Raw genomic sequence first — 18,824 nt, 5'->3', positions numbered from 1 at the left:
CGCTATACTACAAATCACTTTGAAATCAGAGTCAAACGAGGATGTAACGTGACCCTTATTTATCATACATGCTCATACATGGCATGAAATTAAACCGGAAAGCCCAAGTCCCACAAGCATTTTCTTTGGGTGTGCTTTAAAGGAGTTGTAGTTATCAATCCTCAGACCCCCTACCTCAACTCGAACTTACAGGAGCGTCAACACTGAACCCCATGAAAAGAGAGAAGAGGAGACCCCAGGGGATTGTGGGATTGAGAGAGAAAAAGAAAGCTTCTGGGGGTGGTGGTGGCAAGATAAAAAGGAAACGTAGAGAGAGAAAATGAAAGAAAAGAAAGGGATCTGTGCGCTGTGGTATGATTACAGGCTAACTGGGTCTTGTTTGTAATGCATTCCAGATGGGGTCCTACTTTGGCTACGCAGTGGCAACCACTGACATCAACAGCGACGGGTAAGCGACTGTCATGGTGGCACAAAATATCAGCAGTGAGTGATGAAATGGGAGAGATACGATCAGCTAAAACAAGAAACTAAAAACAATTGAAACAGAGGTCAACAGTGTGACTTTTGGACATTTCCCACAGTGGTTCAATTACTCATGCTTTCTAATGTGTCATTAAAATTTCCCCCCGAGAGTATTCTTGTTCTGTGCAATGAGTTTTTTTGCCATTCTCACTTCCTCACTCCCTTCTTCTTTTAGAATTTCAACATTTACTAGTAGAAGAGTCACAATGTAGCAAGTTAAACCCTGAGAACGTTCTAAAGCTCACACCCTTCTTTGTTCCGCTCTACACTTTCAGTCATGATGTCACATACAGTGTTAACCTCACTCAAAGGACTCAACACACTGTACAGTATCTGTGTAGAATAAGAGGCTTTTCCAGAATGTTAATGTTACTGGAAGTCACAGTGAAAGGGCAGTTAGGCCATATTTAGCAACTGTAGTGTGACATAGTGCTAAATGAAACTGAATACAACAGGCATTTAAATCAAATCTATGGTTGGACTGTGAGAGAAGTAGTCGTGGCTTAGCGAGAAAGCTCAAATGTAAATGTAGTGGCAGACTTTATTATTTCCAGATGAAATCCACACACGCAAAAATCAGCTATCTGCGCTAGCTAACAGTCAGTGCAGTTTTATATGAGTTGCCCTTTTAGCTAGTCACCGCAAATCACATTTGATTACGTTAATCTCAAGCTGAGTCACAATGCTGCAAACTCCTAAATTTACATAAGAGCGAAAAAGAGGATTACATTTTGAAATGAAAAAATGCATTTTTTCATTTCATTGTGTGTTAAAAGCAAATACTAAAAGGGGAGCACCTAAAATCATTCTCTGATTATGTGGCTTTGACTCAAATTAGACTCTTTGTATCTTATTGTCTGTGTTAATGTCCTAATTTTCTCATCCTGTCCTCATTTAACCCTGTGAAGCCAAGTGTGCTTTTCCTCTGAAAACCCCCAAATTCCACAACACCTTTTAAACAACTGCAATTACAAAAAATATCGGATGTAGCAAATATGATGCAAATTAAAACTCATACATTACAACAAGTTTCTTTCTTTAAATTTAAAAAAACAATGGATTTTCTGGTAATTAATTTATGTACAAGGGTAACTATTGTTACTCTTTTCTAAACTGAGTGGTTTCTGTCAGACCTGCTTCCAGAACAAAATTATTGGGGTGCATCAGACGTTAATCAGGGTGATCTCTGCCTATACAGTTTACTGGTCATCAAAACAACTCTTTATTGATATACAGGGTGGAGAAGAGGATTGCATTGACAATCCAACACAATGGGCAGCACATTGAACACATTTTATAAGTGGTCAGAAACTTGTAAATAACTCATGAAAGAATAAAGTTATGTTGAAACCAAGCACACCATTGTTTTTCTTGTGACATTACCGATAAGTTTGATGTGTCACATGGCCCTCTTCCAATTGAAAAAAACAAAAGTTGTATCCAAGATGGCCGACTTCTAAATGGCCACCATGGTCACCACCCATCTTGAGGAGTTTGCCCCCTCACATATACTAATGTGCCACAAACAGGACTTTAATATCACCAACCATTCCCATTTTATTACGGTGTATCCATATAAATGGCCCACCCTGTATATTGAGGTGTTATTGAGGGTACAGGGTCTTCCTGTTGTCTTCATGGGGAAAGAATAAAGCTTCTTAATTTGCTTTTTGCCCATAACTCCAGTCTGGATGACCTGGTGGTGGGAGCGCCGCTGTTCATGCATCGGGGGTCTAACGGGCGTCTGGAGGAGTTGGGAAAAGTGTATGTGTATCTACAGAGGGGTCCTCTGGAGCTGGAACCAAGTCAGTCTCACCTCCTGGGTCTTCAGGCCTTCAGCCGGTTTGGCACCTCTCTGGCCCCGTTGGGTGACCTCAACCAAGATGGTTTCAATGGTAAATTTGCATCATAGAGAATGTGCTGAACATAGACCAGAACGAGACAAAATAACTCAGTTGTTACACTATAGGTCATAACCCCATTTCTGAACATACTTTACTATAACTTACTATGTAATTCTATTGGAAAATCCACCCATTGTCTTAACCACTTACACAGCTTAGGGGTGCAGGGAAACTGGAGCCTGGTGTAGAGGGAGAGTTAAACCCTTGACAAGTTTCCAGTTCATTATACCATTAACACATACAGTAGATACAGACAGCCTCACAGGCGCATTGTTGAACCTAACATGCACGTCTTTGGACTGTGGGAGGAAACTAGTGCATCTGGAGAAAAAGGAAGGCTTTTTTTAAATTTGAGGCATCATTCACCACCATGCCACCTTTTCTTTTGAGACCACGTTAGTTAAAGTAAGATTATTTTTCCATCTGGAGTCATTTATTTTCAGATGCATGGCTCTGTTCTTGTTCCTCCCTGAAATTCCAGGCATACGTGATGGGAGAGCTGCAGAAACAGAAAAGGCCTAACTGACAAAAGACATAACCTTGATTAAGTCAGAAATAGCATGAAATTGATAATCTGGGGTAAAGGTGGGTTGCAAAGGAAACAGGATCAATGCTAAAGCACCCTTAAAGGAGCCACTATATGAGATTTTGGCAATATGACATGAGAGTGTAGTGTAGTGGTTTTCTTGGCAAGCAGAAGGTTCCTGGTTCAGTTCTAACTAGAGACACAAAAGCCTTTGGCGTTGTCAAATATAAATGAAAATGTTTCTGAAACAAAACCTGCAGAGCTACTTGCTGTGGTGAAGCCTTTAGCCAAAAGTGGCCCTCTTGTGTGCAATTAAGAAGTGTACCAGCTCAACTGTCTGTGGGCTGGCAGATTAGCAGATCTGTTGGGAGTGCTGGCTGAGGTGAACTTTGTTGCCTACCAGAAATAATACTGCACTCAGTTTGTTTTTTTAGATTTGGTTTCTGTCCCATGAAGTAGTTTCTTTCATACAGATCTGCATTCAAGTGTCCATTTGTCTAATGAGTTTCTTCTTTGGTTGTTTCATGCTATAAAAAGATAGAGAAAAGGGTGAAAAGTGCCAATCATATAAACAGGGAAAAGCAAATCCTCACATTTGCGCAGCATAAAGAGCCAAATGTTTTGTTTGTTTATTTCCTACATGACTGAGTCAGTATAAGGGAAAGGGTGTAGTGACTGATTTCATGTTTCAGCACTCGTTTAAACGGCCTCAGATGCTTTTCCAAATGTGAATGATAACTTGGCTGAGCTAACAGACACACTGACAGAGTCTACACTTCATTCATTCAAGATTCAGCCAAAGTCTAACAATGTAAATAACCAATAAACACAGCAAATGACTGAAGTCTGCTCCTTGAAAAACAACTGTCAGTCCTAGAACAATTGTTCTTCATTATTTTGTTGTTGAAGGAATATAAGTGCGTTGTGCTGCCTTGCATAATAATATACATGTAGTTAACAAAGTCTTGTTGCTGTTTACGATCAGACGTGGCTATCGGCTGTCCGTACGGAGGAGACGACCAGCAGGGGTCGGTTTTCATCTACAACGGTCATGTTGGAGGACTGAAGGACACCCCCACTCAGATGCTCTCGGGCCAGTGGGCTTTCAGCTCTTTCCCGGCCAGTTTTGGCTTTACTGTGCGAGGCAACAGAGATCTAGATCAAAACGGGTACCCAGGTATTGCAGAAAAGGCTCCAACAGATCTCTATCAACGCTTCTTCTTTGTTTCATTTCATTTATTGATTTAAGTCACTTTCCTCTTCTCGCAGACCTGATTGTCGGTGCTTTTGGGGTAGATAAAGCTGTCCTCTACAGGTATGTTTAAACTTTTAGTAACGTAATCACAATCATGCAGACCATTCTACTCATTCTTGTCTCGTGTCTGCAATCAGAGCTCGGCCAATAGTGAACGCCAGCGCGTCTCTCACAGTACAGCCGACCATGTTCAACCAGGAGGAGAAGCACTGCATGCTGACCACAGGGAATAAAAGTCTTTCTGTGTCTTGGTAAGGTATTTTCCTGTTCAGAGTTCGAAACATATGCTTATTAATAGGTGGATTATACACAGTGTGATCGAGCCTTTGGCACTCACCGCTGTAGTGGAAGTTTCTTTAATGGTCTACCAAAAAAGTTTAAGAGCAACTCAAGAGTTCTCTGAGGTTATGGAGCATCTCCTAAATTATGTAACACACATCTTAGTCAGTACTTTACCTCAAGAGAATGTCAAATGACTTCATGTTTGCCAGTTTCCTCCTCTGAACACAGAGTATTCTTAGAATCAGTGGAAAAACAAGGAGTAAAATTCTCCCAGCTTTCAGTCCCAATAAAGCTCTTTCCACAAGTTCACTTTAACCATCGGATTCAGTGTGGAACCTTTAAATGCTGTTGTGGGGTGTTTGCCAAGCTGCCTGGTGTCTTTGTATCTGACTCTGATGTTGATACAAGCGAGTCTTGTTTTCATGCTTATTGCTGTATTTTTTGCTGCCGTGGAAACAAAACGGAAACAGAGGGAGAGAGGAGAAGATGGGGAGGTGGGAGAAAGGTGGAGTAGCTACATGGAGGAATGAAAAGAGAGTTGGGAAGGAGACGGAGGCTTTGAAAAGGTTGGAAAAGGCTTGTAAGTTTTATGGAATGAATGAACACGATGTTCATTCATGTACGTGTGTGCATTTCAAAGCTAGAGCTCCTAAAAGGGACCTTTCATGTGTTTCCATAGTTACAACAGCTAATATTAAACATGACAAGAATTTTTACTTTTCACTTAAATTCCCTCACTTTTATGTGTTATAATTCTGAGGAATAAAGCTCAGGTGTCTGAGGTGTTAGACTGTAGCTCTTTTTGCTCTTGGTTCTGCACAAGGCATTTTATATTTTAAGGTAAGGACCCTACGATAATACAGAGACAACCCCAACAATCAGACAATCCCCTATGAGCAAACACATGGTGACAGTGGGAAGGAAAAACTCCTTTTTAACAGGAAGAAACCTTCAGCAGAACTAGGCTCAGGGAGGAGCGGGGCCATCTGCTGCGACTGGTTGGGGGTTGCAGTGAAAGACTTTAGAGTAAGCAGTGGGAGTAGGATTGTAGAACGTGGTGATGTTGCATATCAGCTGGTCATGTGTCCAGCTGAGATGAATTGTGCCTAACCATGTCTGTGAGGGTGAAGTCAAACATAACCCAAACTTACAAATCACAAGTTTGCCTAGAGAGGATAAATAAATCTGTGTACAATCAGAGGAGAAGTAGATCTCACGAAATGACAAAACTCCTGAAAACATCTGAAGAACATGATCCAGCGAGATGCCAAGCAGCTCCCAGGTGTCGCCAAACAGATTTACACAGCTTGTTTCCTGTGCTTTTATGTGCACCATTCAAGCACATAGTGTAATTGTTAAGTGCTGACTTTGTGTTATTATTCCAGCACATTTAGAGTCAGTGTTTATTTTGGTTTAAATGCAAGTAAATGACCAAGGATGGCTGGAATTAATTTAGAATCAGATCAAACTGACAACATTTTCGTATCTAATTGAAAGCTGTCTGGGGATGTTGCATAAACATAGACTGGAGCATTCCAGTGTTTTATTCTGATCTCTACCAATCTGCCACCCCTGCTGACTGCAGGAGCGGAGCAGTGGATCTTCTTGTTTTAACTGGTTAATCCAACCATCCATTTCCCTCTGTGAGCATCGTTTCCCATCACACCTTCTGCTTTGTCCAGTATAATGTTACAGTCACGGCACACAGAAAATCTACCGTATTTCAGTTCTACGGTTATATAGTGAGGTAATAATAACAAACATCTTGTACTTAGCAGGTTCTAAAGTTAGGCAAATATAAAAGCAAAACAACAACACTAAACTATTTTATTATTTTTTTTTTTTTAAAAAGCTCAAATGCAGTGTGTAAAAACTTAAATCCACCTGTGTCTAGAGCCACCTTTAGCAGCAATAACTTTAGGTAATCATTTTCCGTATGACCTAGTTTCGCATCATTGTGGTGGAATCTTTGCCCACTCTACTTTACAATGTTGCTTCAGTTCATTGAGGTTTGCGGGCATCTGTTTATGTGCAGTTCTCTTAAGGTCCTACCACACCATCTTGGCCAGTTTGAGGTCTGGACTTTGAGTGGACCACTGTAACACCTTGACTCTCTTCTTTTTCAGCCGTTCTGTTGTAGATTTGCTGCTGTGCTTGCGATCGTTGATCGTTCCATGACCCGATTTTGGCCAGACTTTGGTTGTCAGACAGACGGCCTCACATTTGACTCTAGAATACTTTGGTGTACAGACTAGTTCATGCTCAACTCAACAATGTGCTTGGTGGTGCTGCAGTTCTATGAGATGTTCTCTATAAATGTGGTGCTGTGCATTATGACCAAACATCTTCTCATGGTTCATCTGAGGTTGAATTTTCCTAATTTTAAGACCTGCTAAGAATCAGATAAGTTTTTTTAAATTATTGCTTAATACATACAATCCTAAACTTTAAGAGAGGGAGTACTTTCTGTCATCAGATTACTTTCTGCAGAATTTGGTCTTCAGAAGGTTGCAAACAGTCTTAGACTGAATTTGGCCCTTCTAATCTGTATCTGAATTTATTGCACAGCATCAATTTAGATACACTGGTTCTCACACTTTTTCTGCTATTTCTCATTTAAGAAGCACAATACTAGATTTTTTTAATGAATTATTAACAATTAAAAATGATACAGTTTGATTTTGACTTAGGATAAGCACAGGTAGCATCAAAGGACCCTTTTATTTGGTCTCCGTAAGAGAAGAACCATAATTATTCACTTTATTTACTGAACAGCTGCCTGATAGAGGCATACTGTAGATGCTTAATGCACACTGTCTTAGTGCAGGGAAAAAACCCCAAAACAATAAATCTATGAATAGGGGATATTTTCTGAGGAAGACAGAGCTACGGCTCAAATAAAGTCAAGACATCCATGCTAGCTCTGCATGCTAATTTTTAAAAAATATTTGTGTCTGTCTTAAACCTCCAGCGTCAGCATCACTTTCTGCCTGCTGGCTAATGGGAAGCACCTCCCCTCTCATCTAGGTGAGGCACACACACACACACACACACACACACACACACACACATGCACACACAAACGCACAGATGGTCCCCATTACCTTGCTTTCTTTGTGCAGCCACAAGTATGCTAGCCCTCACTGTGGTCAATTTGGCAGTTAAGATCAAGATAAAAGAACAATCGTGTAAACACGGGGTAACTTGGTGGGCTCCGGCAGTTTAGAAAAGTGCGTGTGTGTTTATTTGAAGTGAGTGGGTGTGTATTGTCTCTGTTCTCTGCATAGTTGTTGTCATGTGGTCTGCAGCAATGCTCTCTATGTTTCTGTACATAGAACAAAATAGCACACAAAGGCTGTTTGCCATAATAATATTTACTCCTGCATATGTGTGTGTTTGCATGTGGCCAGGCAAACACAGACGGCTGAGCACATATGCGTTCGTGTATGTGCTTTGCACCAATTGGCATATTTGTGTGAAACATAGATGTGTGTGTCATACATTTTTTTAAGGCTTCGTGGCAGAGGTGCAGTTGGACAGTGGGAAGCAGAAGCAGAAGGAGTCTATCAGGAGGACTCTGTTCCTGGACAGCCAGCAGCCCAGCCTAGTGAAGACCTTTAACCTCACCAACAGAAAGCCCCTGTGTCACAACAGCAATATCTATCTGCGGGTCAGTCACACAAGCTGTGTTTGCACCTTGAGGTCAAGCAGTTTGAGCGAATGTTTTCCATTTGATTTTTTTTTAGCAAACCTTTTGTTTTGGTCAGGTAGAATTTATTTATCTAGTCAAACTAGAGAAGATATAGGACTTCTCCTATTTTTTTTCCTAGTCCCCCTTGTGACTAGGAAAAATTGCCCAATGATTCCACTGAATGCTTTTGAGGGGAAATAGCTGCAAACCAACTGGTCGCCTAGAGGTTGAACATACAATACCCTCAGTTACTGGGTAGCCACTTTTCATGTCAAAGGAATTGCACAGGAAGCAACCTGTCTCCAAACTGTTGTGGTCTGATTGCAATCACGTTCAGGTTCTCCATTGGCAAAGGCTTGCAAATAACATGTTGCAGTTGCAGTCTGCACTGCACAGATCTCTTTGTAATAGGGTACTTCACTTAACTGGTTACATTCCTGTATAAAAGAGACATTTCTGAGCGCCCATGTCATTATTTCTGGAGAAAAGTCTTCATTTCTGTTTCAAAGTAGTTAATGTGAAGTTCTGCTTAATATGAATTTCTGTATATGTAGATGATAACAGATTTACAAGATGGGAAAGTATTTCTGATTTTTACCATATTTGTATTTATTTTTTTTATTTGACCTTTATTTATACAGGCAGTCCCACTGAGACTCAAGGTCTCATTTACAAGAGAGACCTGTTTCAGACAGACATATTAAAATTACGACAACAAAGAATAGCCTAATGTTTACACAGTCATTTCAAAAAGAGGAACAAGTTCCCATAGTGATGATTTTACAAGGTAATTTTTTCATTTTTTTAAATCTGCAACTGAGAGAGCTGCGAGTCCTTCTGTAATGCATCCAATGAGGACTGGGCAGAAAACGAGAATGCCTTCTTTCCAAGTTCTGTAAGAGTCTGATAAATAAGAGGGGAGTAAACCACAAATAGATTTATAGATAAAATTATACCAATGAGCCATCCTGTGTAAGGCCAGTGGGAAGCAGTCAGCCAGAGAACAGAAAGTACAGTGATGTGTTAAAGGTTTACAACCAGTTAGAAATCTTAGTGCCCCGTGATATCATGATATCATGTAAATTATATCATGTTATCCAGGAGGGGTAAAAAGGTGGTAGCAACGAGCCTTTTCCCTGCCGTGAAAGAGAAACACGATCGATTTTGGGAATATAAATAACTGTAACTCATCATATTATCACAGTTTGTGAGTAAACGCCAACTTCAGTTGCAAACTGATAACCAACTTACTCAATCTTAAAACTGTTTTATCACCGTAGCACAACTGACTGCTAATGTTCACAGAGCTGCTGTTCATCAGCAACAAGACTGCAAGTTCTTTGTACTCTGTCACAATAGTTTTGGTTGTGCTGCTGTGTCCAGCCACTGTGTGACTGTAACATGAGGTGCTCCTCAATGAATAAGAAATGAATGAAGCTAAATAATTAGCATGATTGCTTATAAAGCATTCATAACTTGATTTGGAGCCTCTGAAAAGTACAAAAATGCAGTGAAATACATCCATGAACCGAATAATTCAGCAACAAAAACTTAATTTTTATTCTGTGACAACAATATAAAGCAAGAAAGACCTCAAGCTCTTTCTCTTACCTTTCTGAATCTTTCTCTTGAGTCTCATTCTAGTTTCTCATCAAATACAACTAGTTCAGATGGTCATCTGGAGCTTTGGCGCATGCCGTTCCCCTGATCTCTTTCACCACATTTCCTGTCAATTTGTACCACAAAAAAAGAGGGAGAGAAAAAAATGACACGTGTTTTATGACAACCACTAGTAAGATTACTGATCAGTATTTCTTATGCATGTACATACTGAAAGTTGGTACCATAGTTAACATATAAAAAACATTAAAAAAGGACAACATATCTAACAAAAGTTAACATAAACAGTGAATCTGAATCATTCATGAGCTTTGCAGATCTTTTGTAAGGAATGAAAAACATTTAATAATTTAAAGGCTAAAAGATATGTAAATTGCATTTTGGTGAGGAGATATTGGCTATAATGATAAGTACACCCAGCAATTTTCAGATATAAACACACGCAGGGACAGAAATGTACTTTCAGGCAGAACTATGATAATAAGCCTGCAAATAGTCGCTCATATTTCATGCTGTCATCTGGGCAGGAGAACAAGCACATATCATTTACAAACATGAAAGTAATTGTGCAAACAGCCCTTATTCTTCAGACCAACCATTTCATAAGTATGCTTTTAATAATTTTTGCAAATTTTCTACTTCTTAATGTTTGGAAACGACTCCAGCCCTGCTGCTTTTCATTGGAGCCGTCTAATCAGAGACTGGTTTGCACCTGCAGAACCAGGTGAATGCACTTAACTTTCGGCTAATACCGAGGTTGAAGTCATTTCCTAATAACAGGGTTTGAAATTGCTGTTTGAAGTGCTACGTGAGGTGAAACTGCTTCAGTACCAATCCTCTCATCACTTAGTGGTGACCTGATCAAAGATTGTGCCTGACAAAGGCGCTTATGTCATACGTGTGGATGTTCACTGTTAGATATAATGAGCAGAGCACTTTGGTCTCTGACAGGATAAGAGACCAGAGTAGAAACTGACAAACATGCACTCATGTCAGTCAGCACTTATCTGTCTGTGTACTCTGTACTCTTTCTTTAAAAGAGCCACATCATTGTGTTTATGCAAAGGGAATTCAGGCAACATGTTATTAACTTTAAACACACTCAGGCCATTTTAAAGGTAATATTACTTTAAAAACTAACTTGTTATATCACTGCTGTTATAATATCAAAATCCCTTTCAATTTAGCTTAGCAATTTGGGTCAGTTCATCAGTTGTGTGCATTATAACCTCTGGTTATATTGACTTTACCTCAGTGCATAATAAGTTGATATTGCCAGCCTCTCCTTTAACCCCTTAACCAGAAACAAACCAATTTGTTGTTCTCTGATCAACAGTTTTGGGGCTCAATCACAGTTGTACCTTTGTCCTACACATAGCTTTGCTGACTGATTTTTCATACAAAGAGCTGAAGTGAAACCAAGTGATAAAAATAGGTGCACTGAAAGCCACTTTTCTGTGTGTTTCATGCTGTTTTAATTTTAATTCTTTGTGGGGGTTTTTCATGCTTCTTGCTTCATCCACCTTTCAAAATCAAAATTAAAATCATCCACTTATAGACACCATCAACCACATCAAGCTGTTGGTCATTTGAATGACTGCATATGTTGTATACCCAGAATCCTTCACAATAAGCGAATACAGGTTTGAATCCCCCATTAGCCAAACTAAAAGCTAGCTAACAGTATCACTGGTATTTTGTTAGCTAACCTAAAAGCTAGCTAGCAGTAGCACTGGTATTTTTTTCCTTCTCAGCACAAGTTTTGTGGAGTTTAGCTTGCAGGGAGTTATTGTAAATGTCAGGTAAAGATCCTTAACTTACATATATCCTATAAATACTCTAAAAGAAGTAAAAAAAACAATCAATCTGCATCTACTAAAACTGATTTCACTCACACAATTTATGTTTTTGCATAGTGCCAATTCAGAACAACAGTTGCCTCAAAGTGCTTTATACTATAAGTCTTATAGTATAAGATAACCAACAGTCCGACTGACAATCCCTTATGAGCAAGAACTTGGTGATGGTGGGAAAGAAGAACTCCCATTCAACAGGAAAAGACACTTCGGCATAACCAGGTTCAGGGAAGGTCGGCTGTTTGAGGCAAATGTTTGGGGGTCAAGGGAAAGAGGAAAAAATGAGAGAATAGCAAGACTGAGAGCAAAAGAACTTGAGCCTGTAGCAGTATAATTAAGGGATGGTTCAGTCATCAGATCCATGGGACTGGTTCACTAAGGAGACGGGTGTGCTAAGAAGTCAGAGTGAGCCACACCAGACATTAGTTACTACAATGAAAAAGTAATGTAGGCCAGTTTTTGCTGTAAAATCTGTTCTTATTTTCAGAAATCGCACTTGGTAGCTTTCTTTTATTTAAATATACAGATTTCTCAGCTTCTAATGCAGTTGTTTCTTTCTCTCTTTCAGCCTGAGGAAGAATTTCGGGATAAACTGTCCCCCATTTACATCAGCCTTAATTTCAGTTTGGATCCACAGGCCCCGCTAGACCAACATGGCCTCAGACCTATCCTCAATTACGAGACAGAACAGCTCATAAAGCAGAAGGTATGTACATCATCTAATGATAGGATAATGCAAAACGCTGTGACAATACACTGTTGTATGCATGTAGAAACAGATGCAGGGATGGTAGAGTTAAACAAGCAGTTTGAAGATGTTGCCTATTATTATTAATAATAATAATAATAATAATGTTATTCTCGCAATTAAAAGCCGAAATGCTACAGTTTGGTGGTGCCAGTAGCGCCTGTAAAGCACAACATCAGGCATTTTAAGCAAAACAGCAAATACAAATCAAAACCTGTTTAAACCCTCTGTTGCTAATGCGAGTATTAGGAATTGGTCATTGAGATAAAGTATTTCTTCAGGTCTCATTAAACCACTTCAGAAGAAAGTGGGCAACACAAACCACATATATCTGATTGCAGCTGTGCTGTAGGGAAGTGGGTGTGTCATGCATAGGGTTAAAGTTAGTGTAATGGTGAGGGTGGTGGTGTCATGAACTTGGTTTGCAAGGCTGCAGCTGGATGCTTCTACAGCAAGCTGTGGAGCAATTTTATGGCGGATTACAGTTTCTCCATATCCTGCACTATTAAAAAGGCGAGAGGAGCCTCAGCTTACCCAAAATTATTGGTGACAATAATTTTAGTGCAGTTTCTTTGAAAACACTGGATTTTTAATGATTACTTCAGCAAAGACATTGCCTTACAATTCAACCATCTTTCTAAAATGAAACCCGTGTTGTGGTCTGGAAGTTATCTGACTGTCTGCTGGACACCTTTCCCGGACTTTCTAGCATGTGGTGTTGGTTACTAGGACCACTTCCTGAGTTAACTAGCCATTGTGCAGAGGATTGTATGTGCTCCTGCCATTAACAGCACGATACAAAAAGTATATCATTTACTTATGGATAAACAAATGCACTACCAGCACCCTCCTTCCTAATTTAACCTTACCAAAACCTTCCCAAACATGATGGTCGAGCCTCACCTGTGCACATTTATTTAAATCTTGCAATGAAAGCTTCAGTGGAGATTGTATGCTTCATGTGTGCCGCATATTTACTTGCAAAGTCTGTTTTTTGCACTTTGTTTTTGTGAACATGGCATCTGTCCCACCTATTTTCTCCTCTTTTTCTGTCAACTTTGTAGAGTGAACGACCCAAAGGAAGGATGCAAAGCAGACTGATAAGAAAAAATTAACCTTGAAGTCTGGCTTAAAAGCAAAAACACCAAATTTAGCACACAGCAGAAATCCAAGAGTTCCAGGAAAAACTGAAAGAGCAAGAGGGAAGATAGACAGATGCTTAGAGGGACTATGTGTCTGTCTGTGGGGAAGGACAGAACTATATATACACACTGAGGACTAACTGGGAATTGAAAACAAGACAAAAAGTAATCAAGACAATCACAGGGGAGGAAGTTAAACTGAAAGCAAGACACACGAGACGACTAGTTATCAAGTAAATTAGGAAAAAGAACTCAGCTAAATACAGAGACAAGGAAACTATCAGTAGGAAGACATGAAGGCTAACTTAAAGAGAACAAGCAAACTATAAGTACATCACAAAACTGAAAGGCACTACAAGAATAAGAATAAACAAGGCCGGGACCCAAAATAAAGGCAATGCAAGAAACTTCAAATACTAGAATAAACAAAACCCCAAACTCAGGTGTATTAACTATGGATACAAACTCAACCATGTGATGCATCCCAGGGGTTCATAACATTTCCCTTTTCTGCTGTGTCTTGGATGCATTTTTAACGTAACCCTTTGAAAACTGTCTTTGAAGTCTAAAGTCTCTGAGGATAAGAAGTGTGTGCTTCTGTAAAAGTGTAGAGTCTGTCTGTACTGTATATCACATTACCACACCAAAATCCTAGACCACACCACTTATATGGCCACACGCCGTGCTTCTTAGGGTTTAACCAGATGGTCGCCACAAATGTTACCAGATGAAGGGAGAGCAAGGGGAGTGAGGATGCTCTACCAAGCAACCTAAAGTCATGTTTGTTCCATACATGGTGAAGTCACGGCTCACTCTTACTTTTCATATAGGAACATGACTTGATTGGCAAGGACAGAGGCTAGCATTGGCCCTTCTATAGTAGCGAAGCCCATATGGTTAGAGGTTGCGGGTCGGCACTGTTAAATCAAGAGCTGCGTTCTGCTCTCTGGTCTCTGTTGGCAATTCCTTTGCGCGCGTTTCATATACGAAGAGTTGGAAGGTTTATGGAGGACTTGCGAGTCATGGCTCTGCAAAAACACAGAGGGGGGACTGACAGCTCCGTTTGGGCGGGGTGGTGCTCAGCTCACAGACATCTGGTTGTGGTTTGTTTATGTATGTTGCCAGTGGTCTCCTCCACCAGGCAAGAGCCAGGGCCTGCAAATGTGCACATGTTTATGTGAGGTATATAAGCTGAAGTGGGTGTGTGATGTGGGTGTGTAAGTGTGCACTACATGTGCTTGTAATTGGAGTTTTGTAATATTGAGTGCACCAAACTTTTTTGAGTTCGGAATCCTTAAAGGAAAAATTACCAGGTTCATCTGTTGATCTCCCGTTTTAGCCGTCCTTTGCATAAAAGCTAAGATTTTGTTGAGTTGTATGCTTCCACTGAAGCAGATTTGTGACACGGAGTAAGATTTATTGGCATTATGATATAATTAGATAAAGCTGCAGACTTCTTAATCAATTAGAAATATCACTCTTCCTTTAGTTTCCAACACAGCTTTAATGAGTAAGCAACCTAAACCATGCTTACTGTGTGTTAGCAAAGTCACACCTCATCAGCTGTGTTTTTCCTATGGTGGCTTTGGTTACCTGCATCAGACTGCAAGTAAATTCAGCACAGAGTTGCCCCCTGATTGCTTTTATTTTCTTTGCTCCTTTGCTGTGAAGGATGCGTACTCCAACATGATAATTTGCCCCAACATACGTCAAAGCTTTAAAAACTACCTGATGACAGAAGACCAAGTCACAAACTTTCCTCCATAGTAAAGTAACCCCACTGAGGGTTTGTGGGGTTTAACCCTTGTTATTTTTCTTCGCCATACTTTTTGTGAGACAGGGTTTAGAACTACAAGTCCCATAATGCTTTACATTGTGAACTACAGTTTGAGCCCTGTTATTTTCACTCTCTGTGTTCACATAATGCCAAATTAGCACCAGTGAAAATTTCCTCAGTCAGCTGTCAGTAATTGCCATGAGCTGTGTACCCATAGACACTAATGCTGTGGACAGATTTGCTGCTACGCCTTTCTAGACAAAATCAGTTTCACTGCTTTTTACTGCGTCCAGACAGGCTTATATATAGTAAACTGCAGGACTACAGGACACTTAATCAGAGCGTAAAGGCCATTGATAAACTTGATAATGCTTCAGTGATGTTGCCATGCATTTCACGTTAGAACATTGCTGGGTGTGGTGACAGTACAATAGCCCACAACAACCACACCAGCAACTACAGGGATACTGCAGAAAATTGAAATGATGTCAGAGCTCATTATTCACTGTATTAATGGCTTTTCACTAATATCCAGTTAATTAATTTCTGTTCTGTAATTGCTTTGTTATATTACAATGTTTAGTGAGAATGACACAGTCTGCTGAGCTGTCAATGACTAGTCCAGTTAATGAGTTCATTTTATCATCATTGTTTTTGTGTTGGGGAAAGAGTCAGACGTCCATTGGAGCAGAATTAGTCTCTCGTCTGCTGTCGTAGCTGGAAAGACCTTCTATCCAAACCATTATGAGACTTTGTGTTTGGGTCCAGATGAATGTGTCTCTTCAGTACATTTCCAAGCTGTTGATGTGCTCTTAAAGGTCTTGCAGTTCAAAAAATGAAACATGTATATTGTATTTGCATTTAAAGAAGGGTTGACGGCATATAGTTTTAGCCCTCTGAGGTCTAAGCCTAACCCTATATTTTGGAGAAAAACAGTGTTTGTGAAAATGATTATATCTCTTTGTCCTTGATTACCAAGACTTGGGAAATGAATTTCATAAAAACTTTTTATCTGGGATGAGCGTTAAGGTTAGGGTTGTTGACGATGAGGACTTCAGGAGGTTAAGATCTTCTCTTTTGTATAATGTCGCTTGGGTCAATGGTTATGACACATGTCATTAATTTCCAGTAAATTGTTTTGAAACTGAACTTATGCCAGATCTAATTGTGATGCTGTTTGGAGTTTTCACTGTAACATGAAGTTGATGGCAGTAGAATAGCCTGCTCCTTTAAGATCTGGAGGGAAACATGCTTTACATTTGTGAGGATCAAGAGATGAAAGTGAACGACAGATGAAGAGTTTTTAGAAGGAAGAGATTATAGGTTAGAGCTCATCACTTGATCTTAGTAAGTGTATCACAGAGCATGTTATTCTCAGTGGTGCAGTCACAGCGACGCCCCATAAGCAGCACTGCACTCACCAACACAAACAGTCAACAGGCCAAATCAGACAATGATTCCACTCTTTTTTTTAACCACATTCACACATGTTGGCTGATATTGACCTAATTCTCTGACCCTACGTCTTACCTCTCATGACTCCCAGTATATAAGGCTGGCCCAGAGTACTTATGTAGAAAACAATAAAGAATCGCAATATAGTACTGGGCCGTCAAGCAGCTGTGTTTAGTTGTAAGTGGCCAAACTCAAAGATCTCAAAGAGTGTAGACTATCAGAATGTGAGGGAGGTGTCTGCTTAGGCTTCTGCAACCTGGATAAGCCAAAGCAAATGGATGGATGGACTACATGAATGAATTTTATCAATGCACGTGGATGGTAACTTATTTTAGGCAACTATAATTACAGCAGCTCAGTTAAACTCAGTTCTTACCCACATAAGAACTGAGTTGCATAAGGTCAAAGGTCACTTTGCCATTGTAATGTTCTGCACATCTGCAAGCTGCTTTACCACCCACCTCCACCTCAGCTTCTCCTCTATCAGTGTCATATCTGTTGTCATTGAGTCAGGAATCTCCCAGAGCAGAGCCATGCTGCCAAGTATAAAATACTGCAGATGGGAAGAACTTTGACTACATGGTCTTGGCTAAATTTTATTACAGCTGAAACCAAAACAGATGAAGGGGAAGTTCTGTTATGCTCTGCATCCATCCTCCAATTCTATGTCTGTGCACATAAATCCAGTGCCGGTCGAAATGAACTCATATTAGCAAACACAGGTGACTGTGGGCGAGTTTTAACAGGAAGAGACTTCACGCTTAGAAGTGTACAGTGTATACCTGCATAGCATTTAGACTCAAGCATGTTTGTTATTAAATGGCCGATAGCATCTTGGGTCCTAAATAGATGTAAAACTAGGAACTTGAAGCAGGGATCTCCACTGAGACACTGTTAACCATTGCCAGGCTGATTCTTTGCTCTCTGTTGCATTCTTTGGGAATCTAATGATTCCCATATGTTGGAGAGACATGCCACAGCTACGATGACAGTAAAGCTACAAGGAAGAACAGAGAAGAGAAGACAGAAAAAAGGGAGAAAGGAGGGAATAAAGCAAAACGCTCAAGGGCACGTTAAAGAAAAACTATACTTCTAAATCAAATAACATTTATCTTGTACTGTGGTCATCTGTCACGTAAGACTAAAGGGCAGATTAATCCCTACTGCCTTTAAAATATGAGCTTTTCTCTGTTTTTGAAAAAGACTTTCCCACAAAAATGTAATACTTGTTAAGATGGAATTACTATCCTTTGATTCTCTTAAACCTTCCACCACCATATTTTCTCCCTTTTCTTCCTTCCCACATACGTGTAAGGCACGTATTACTTTTACTCTGCAGACATTAAAGGGTCATGTTTTCTCACAACTTCCCAGCATCTGGTAGATGCAAATATTGTTACAGTTTTTTGTGTGTATATAGAGGATATGTATAGTCTGTATCCTCTCTTATCCTTTCATTAAATCACAAATCTGTTGTTCTGGCTTCTGTCAACACCCACTTCCTCCAGAGCTTTTCTCTCCCTGTACCTTTTGATTTTACAAGGAACCAAATCTAACTTACTGCTCCTATTTATTCCATTTATCTCGGTCTTTTTTTTCAGGCCCAGATTCAGCTCGATTGTGGAGATGACAACATCTGTGTCCCAGATCTAAAGCTGGCTGTTTATGGGTGAGAGGAAACCACCTGATCCAATAAACACAAGTTAAAACTGCTAGCCACCTGAAGCTAAACTGCCATAGTTTTGTCCCTCACGCAACAACAATTCTAATTATTCCAAGAAAAGCTTCGACTTTTTGCAGCCAGGAAGACCAACAGAAGTCGACATGTTGTCATTTGATGAAGTCAATATTGCTAAGCTGTTAGTAATCTTGCTCCTGGCTGCGTAGCTAATGCAAATCCAGCATTCACTCGTCTTTTAGCTCCGTTATGTTAACTTACTAACACTATCCATGCGGCAATGGGAATTAAGCAAAGAATAAAACACTTCCAGTTGTAACGTAATACAAAGTAGATAAGAGTGGTGAGAGTGAATCACAGAATTCGAC

The 18,824-nt window shown here is 40.0% G+C and overlaps 1 protein-coding gene across 1 annotated transcript in view; it reads left to right on the top strand.

Moving 5' to 3' along the window:
- LOC146573678 (integrin alpha-5-like) overlaps positions 1-18,824 on the top strand; it is a 52,234-nt gene that overhangs the window by 16,423 nt on the left and 16,987 nt on the right. Inside the window, exons 11-19 of the mRNA XM_085272981.1 lie at positions 396-448; positions 2,209-2,417; positions 3,938-4,129; positions 4,222-4,267; positions 4,345-4,458; positions 7,461-7,516; positions 8,002-8,159; positions 12,225-12,362; positions 18,380-18,447. Coding sequence (XP_085129107.1) covers positions 396-448; positions 2,209-2,417; positions 3,938-4,129; positions 4,222-4,267; positions 4,345-4,458; positions 7,461-7,516; positions 8,002-8,159; positions 12,225-12,362; positions 18,380-18,447 — 1,034 coding nt within the window. The remainder of the gene's footprint in view (positions 1-395; positions 449-2,208; positions 2,418-3,937; positions 4,130-4,221; positions 4,268-4,344; positions 4,459-7,460; positions 7,517-8,001; positions 8,160-12,224; positions 12,363-18,379; positions 18,448-18,824) is intronic.

Source organism: Mchenga conophoros, linkage group LG5, assembly GCF_057382185.1.
Source record: "Mchenga conophoros isolate Kocher_MC1m ecotype Shallow Benthic linkage group LG5, M_conophoros_male_GT1.1, whole genome shotgun sequence".
Taxonomy (NCBI): Eukaryota; Metazoa; Chordata; class Actinopteri; order Cichliformes; family Cichlidae; genus Mchenga; species Mchenga conophoros.
The sequence above is the reverse complement of the archived record's forward strand: the minus strand, read 5'-3'. Positions and strand labels throughout refer to the sequence as shown.